Source organism: Alosa alosa, chromosome 2 (genome assembly GCF_017589495.1).
Source record: "Alosa alosa isolate M-15738 ecotype Scorff River chromosome 2, AALO_Geno_1.1, whole genome shotgun sequence".
In the NCBI taxonomy this organism is placed as follows: Eukaryota; Metazoa; Chordata; class Actinopteri; order Clupeiformes; family Clupeidae; genus Alosa; species Alosa alosa.
This window is the reverse complement of record NC_063190.1, coordinates 19,810,077-19,816,269: the sequence shown is the minus strand read 5'-3', so window position 1 is coordinate 19,816,269 and position 6,193 is coordinate 19,810,077. Positions and strand designations below refer to the sequence as shown.

General features: G+C 41.2%; 1 protein-coding gene across 2 annotated transcripts in view; it reads right to left on the bottom strand.

Moving 5' to 3' along the window:
- Window positions 1-1,323: 1,323 nt before the first annotated feature.
- The window catches only part of LOC125291237 (CUE domain-containing protein 1-like), a 19,844-nt gene continuing 14,974 nt past the window's right edge, over window positions 1,324-6,193 (bottom strand). The window contains exons 9-11 of one of the 2 annotated variants that reach the window (XM_048237908.1): window positions 5,648-5,706; window positions 4,151-4,223; window positions 1,324-4,033 (exon numbers count right to left, since the gene is read on the bottom strand). In XM_048237908.1, the coding sequence (XP_048093865.1) occupies window position 4,033; window positions 4,151-4,223; window positions 5,648-5,706 (133 nt within the window). In that variant the 3' untranslated portion in view covers window positions 1,324-4,032. Of the gene's footprint in view, window positions 4,034-4,150; window positions 4,224-5,647 lie in introns of those variants that run through there. The other variant, XR_007192952.1, reaches the window with a different exon arrangement.

Sequence of the window (6,193 nt, the reverse complement as noted above, 5' to 3'; positions counted from 1 at the left end):
GCCCTGGCTGCAATTAGCAGGATGAGGACCTCGCAGGCTTAATCACCGAGCCACGCTAGTCTCCCTCCCAGCCGGCTTCACCAGCCACGACCCCGTCACAACCCCCTCCCCCCCTTTCTGATCAGCGCTCAGCATGATCAGATCTGATGCGCAGACAGGAGGTGTCAGGTGTGGGAGGTGTTGATTGGGGTGACAACCATCACACGCATAAATCCACTCTCATGGCCTGGCTGGGAGACAGAGGCTGAGCAGAGGTACACACTACAGGAGGACATGCAGCTCGTCAGTGCTGTGGTCTACAGGCAGTTACAGACACCTCACTGGTGCTAGGCGCCCTCTACTGGACACAAGTAGGAGTGAACAAAATGGAAGACTTGCTGCATAGAAAAGGGACATTGATTTAGCTGCAAAATCATTTTCTTTAGTATATCAAAATTTGATTCAATAAAATGCATGAAACATTTACTTTTGTATTTTGCTTTGTACAGTGATATTATGGACAAATTTAAATGAAGGACTGTGATTAGTATACCTCATAATAGGCATGCACAGTGCTCTTAGTCTTGTTTACTAGTAATTACGCATTATTCAAAAAAGGTAGACAGAAGTCCTGTTAAAAATGCAATATCAGTCTCTTAAAATTTAGCTGGAGACCTATAAGCTTGCATTAAGTCTATGGCATTCTGTGCCAGTGTATTGTGTAACATGCTGCCCAGGGTTAAGCCTATGGGCACATGGTGACGAGGGACGCTTCCTAGAGAAGCTCTCGGCTCAAGGCCAGCTCTGGACCAGAGCGGAGCCGGAATCAGACCCAGGCATCAGGGATTGGACGAGGATGAGCATGAGGAAGTGAAAACAATGTCAGGAAGAGCAGGGACATGACTTGTGATGCTTGATGCCTGGACTGGTGCAGTAGAAAGACTTAACGTTCACACAGACAGTTATCGCCTTCACTTTCAGGGCTCGATGGGAATGAGTGCAGTCATGATCAAATAAATGGCTGCAGATCAAGTTAAAACTTAGAATTAGCTGGTGTGTAAATGTAAATTAAAATTAGCACTGCAGAACTGCAGAAAGTGATGAGTTACTATACAAGGCTGACTACAATGATTCAAATTGAAGTTTTCAAGAGAATGCATACAAAGAAAACACAAACAAACAAACACACACACACACACACACACACACACACACACACACACACTGCAAGAGCATTCATACAGAGAAAATCAGAATTCCTGGTTATCATGCATATCTTCCACACGCATTATAGAGAGATCATTTAATATGTGTATAATAACAAAGTTATTAAAAAATAAATTAGATTCTGAGAGCATAACTTTATTTGGAAGAAAAAACGAAGTTTAAATCAATTCATAAAATTTAAGTAAAGATATTATTGGAGCAAAACAAAAAACAAAACAAAAACAAACACCTAAAATAAAACAATTTGTAACTAAGCAATCAGAATATTCCATAATTGATAACACATATTCTACAGTTTTATTACACATATACAATACCACACAATGCATTGTATATGCTACAAAAAAGCAATCGGCATTGCATTCTATCAAAACAAATAGTGAGAAAATCACTACAGTCTTTGTCTTCCAACCCTAACCAATGTTGAACAGAAGAGAGGCACACACAATATAATGTCAGGATTTTCATTTTCTCAGATTAATGTCATATGCTGTACATGGTCTTTCTTATGAATGATATATGAGATATGAGTAATGCAAGGTAATGCACAGAGGTACATTGTAAACAGAAAGTGTACTGCATTCTGCCTAGTATTTCAACTGGCCTCCCAGTTCTCTTCTACTCTAAAGAAAACGTCCAGCATCAACATTACAGGATTTTGTTTTCAAAACAGAGTCAAAATCCAGGCAAGATTACTCAATGAATGATGCAAGGATTCAATGTGCTAAGTTGACAATAACTTGGCCCAATATCAAGTTCTGTATATATACAGGAAAGCCCAAACAGGGCACAGTCAGGTACCTCCTTCAGAAACAAGCAAATATTAGCATAACTAAGTAGGAAAAGCCCTAAAGACCTAGGATCTGGAATATGGTGGTTTAATAGTTCAACTATACATTCTTTCATCCTTGTGATTGAGTAAGAATAAAAGCTCTATAACTGCATTTCATCATTCACGTAGGAGTCTGTGTCTTCAGTGAAAATAAGCCTACACAACAACTACAGTATCTTGTATTGAATACTTGACATGAATAGTACATTGTAAGCACATGTAGTACATTGTAAGCACACATATTTCAGAATGAAGAACCAGAGCAGATGTGCTGTTACAAACAGCTGCTCCACAGGTTACCCTGTACTTACACATTAGAATGTTACAAGGGTGTATGTGACATAATTATTTCAGAGATGTCAGTGTTGTTTTGTCATGACACTCAAGATATTATGGTATGCTAATTTTAATATGTTGTCATCATGTTTCAATGACTGTTATTTTTAAAAACAGAAACATTTATAAGATAGTAGTAAGATGCTGTGATTTTTTTCCCCCAGAGGATATGCATGTTTAAAATATAATTTCAGCAGAAAACAAAAACAAAGGATAGCAAAAGATTCTCCCTGAGCAAGTTATAATATCATAAGAACCGGCCATCAGTCTGCACATGATTGGCCTTACTCTTCCCACCACGCTATTGACATGAACTTATAGCCTACACATGCATACCAGTGCCATCCTCAATTCAACAAACTGAGAGAGGCGTTCAGTACAGGACCAAATGAATGATAACATCTCTATGCTTCCCTCTGTGCGTTTTGAGAGAAACCTTAAAGGAAAATCCTGGCAATTTTTCACATAGATCTCTTTTTCTTGAGGTCACGACTACTGTCGGTATGAAAAAAAATAAATAAAAATCTGTGCTACCTAGCTCGAGTTTCTGTAGCCAACAGCTAGAGTAGCCAGGCAGCTACAGTGCTACACTCTGGGGGCATGATTTTAAAGTGTAGCACTGTAGCTGTCTGGCTGCCCTAGCTGTTGCAGTCATAGATAGAATGCATACTACCAAACACACACATACATTTCGTTAGTGATACACACTCAAAGCTTTCCAATGTTATTTTCCAGCGCTGATGTACGTGCTGTTATGAGTTTCAGCATAGTGGTGTTTTGACATCAGACATTAACTGTTAGCTGGCTATGTAAAAAATACAATAATCCCACAAACCAAAAAAGAGAGAAAGAAAGAAAGAAAGAAACAGAATTTCTTAAACACATGGGGTGAATGATAACAGTGTGCTTAACGGAAATGAGCACCACATAGACACAAGGTGATGTCTAGATGTTCGATATAAAGGACTTGTCTCAACCAGCTGAGCCCTAAAGTTTGTGTGGTTTAACTTTACTGATCTTCAAGGCTTTAGTCCATTTGGGGCAGTTCTCAAGGCCTTTGTATGGTAACAGTTGGATAACTGTGTAGACAGTTGCAAGCGTTGGATAAAAGGGTTAGCTAACAACTTAATATAAATGACTTACGAGTTTGAGATTTTGTAATGTTGTGAATAGAGTTAACAATAAGGTTAGGAAGTTAGGCAATTCTGGAGATATTTCTGTTTCGGGAATAAAATATGACCGACTGGTCATAAGCACTAATTTCATGAGTAGAGGTTTGGCATGTACATAAACATAAACATCTTTAGTTGTGCAGTAGGGTTTACACCTCTGGGGGTGACTCACCAGGAAGATCCCACTTCCTTGCACAGTTTGAAGTACAAACCAGATTCCAAACACAAATCAGGAGGTCAAATCAGTGAGATGGGCGAAATAACAAAAATGTATGAATGATCTTCATAAGACGATTTACAGAAGCAAAACTCACACAGAATTAATTGTGCGCAACACCTTTCTCTTCATGATGTGATAAAGTAAGGGCTTCATCCACATGGCTTGAATTGTGTTCCACCTCAAAATACTTCAGGTTTATGTGGAAGTCTTAGATTCAGAGACACATGGCTGTTGTCGTCAAAGAACTCATGAACTAGATGGAACAATCTGGAAAGATAATCAGGCAGTGTTTGACGTAACCTCACAGAGCAAGGCCAATAATATTTATTTTTTCTATGTAGTCTATGTCTTGGTCTGAAGTAATAAAAGGAGGGATGTGCCTACCATGAGAGTACTTCCTTGTTTTGTTTTGTCTCCTCTTCCTGAGTGTCGGGTGTCTTGAGTTGGCAGTCCCCCTCTGCACACAAACATGGTTCAGTCCAGAGTTTATAAATCAATCCCTGTCCCGGTGGTTCCCTGTTCTCTCACCTCTTATCTAAACTCATCATTGTCCACATCCATGGCTTAAGGACTATAACAACAGGTGACTTCCCAGCTCAAGTGTATAGTTGACGGTTAAGAGCAGAGACACATACTCTGCACTCGTCCTCATTACCTGAACATTACATTAGGGGGCAGCCGTGGCCCACTGGTTAGCACTCTGGACTTGTGACCGGAGGGTTGCCGGTTCGAGCCCCGACCAGTGGGCCGCGGCTGAAGTGCCCTTGAGCAAGGCACCTAACCCCTCACTGCTCCCCGAAATACCGCCCGTTGAAGCAGGCAGCTCACTCACGCCGGGATTAGTGTGTGCTTCACCTCACTGTGTGTTTACTGTTTGCTGTTTGTGTTTCACTAATTCACCGATTGGGTTAAATGCAGAGACCAAATTTCCCTCACGGGATCAAAAAAGTATATATACTTATACTATACTTATACATAAGTCCCAAGAAGGCTACACAAATTATTATAAGTCTAAACATACTTCTACTTAAAACAAACAAATGTGGCTGCTTTTATAAGACATACAATAAGACAGGCTGCCCATTAAGTCAAAATGATCTTACGGAGAGAGTGATATGTAAGTCTCTTTATACTTAAAACAATACCTATGAATTCTGGAACCTGTATAGTTTATGCACACCACACCATGCATTCACTCTGAGGGAAACATTTCTGATCAACAAAGATACCTCAAGGTTACTGTCTAACCACAAATAACCTCAGGCCAAATGTTACAATGTTTAAGCACTGATCTGTGTGCACTGGGGCTCACCATATTTTTACTTTCCCCAAATCACATCACCCACAGCCGGGCTACTCTGAACACGGAATGGAGGCAGAAAGTTCACGGGGCATTTGTCCCACAGAAGGGTAGAAATGGAAGACAAGCCTGTTTTTCTGAATCTCAACGGCATATACTCGCTGCTCTGTCTGGTGTAGCCAGATTCACATATTATTGTGGAAGTGTATTGTTGCTCTGCGAACGGTCCGCATCTTTGGCATCCTCAGTGTAGCCAGGCCATCAGTGATATTAACTTGAACTACCTCCTCAAACTGTTTGCGAGTGTTCGTAAACGTTCGCCAAGAAGTCTAAACAAACAGAAAAGGTTGGCCTATGTTTGGGAATTTGAACGCACATGTGGTGTAGCCTGCCTGCCTATGAGAGCTCTGATGTGAGTGGTGGAGGAGAGGGGGAGGGGCTCTATGAGAGCTCTGATGTGAGTGGTGGAGGAGAGGGGGAGGGGCTCTATGACAGCTCTGATGTGAGTGGTGGAGGAGAGGGGGAGGGGCTCTATGACAGCTCTGATGTGAGTGGTGGAGGAGAGGGGGAGGGGCTCTTACCGGGCGCTGGTCCCTCAGCATCTTCCAGCAGGTTGGCAGTGGAGGCAGCAGAGCCCAGTCCGCAGCGACCGATGGTTAAGGAGGAACCACAGGGGGGCTTAACACACTATTCTACAACTCACTACACACAACTTTGAACACTCTGCACACAACTTTACAACACTCTACACACAAAAGTAAAAAGAACGCCGGTGCAACACAGATGTCTTCTTAATTTATAGTTTTAATTTTTTTAAGGTACACAACGGTGACATTCTTACATCGAAACGTTAGTCACTGTTATGCACCTTAAAAGATAAAAAAATAAATTAATTAAGAAGACATCTGTGTTGGACTGGGGCATTCTTTTACTCTACACTGTCTTGTCCTGCCCTGGTTGCATCGGATTGTTGTGGTTTGCAGAAGCGCAGAGAACTCTCTCTTTTCTACTTGGACTCTACACACAACTTTACAGTACAATACACACAACTTTACAACACAATGCACACAACTTTACAATACAATGCACACAACTTACAGCATCTGCTCAGAGAGATTGCTCACGAC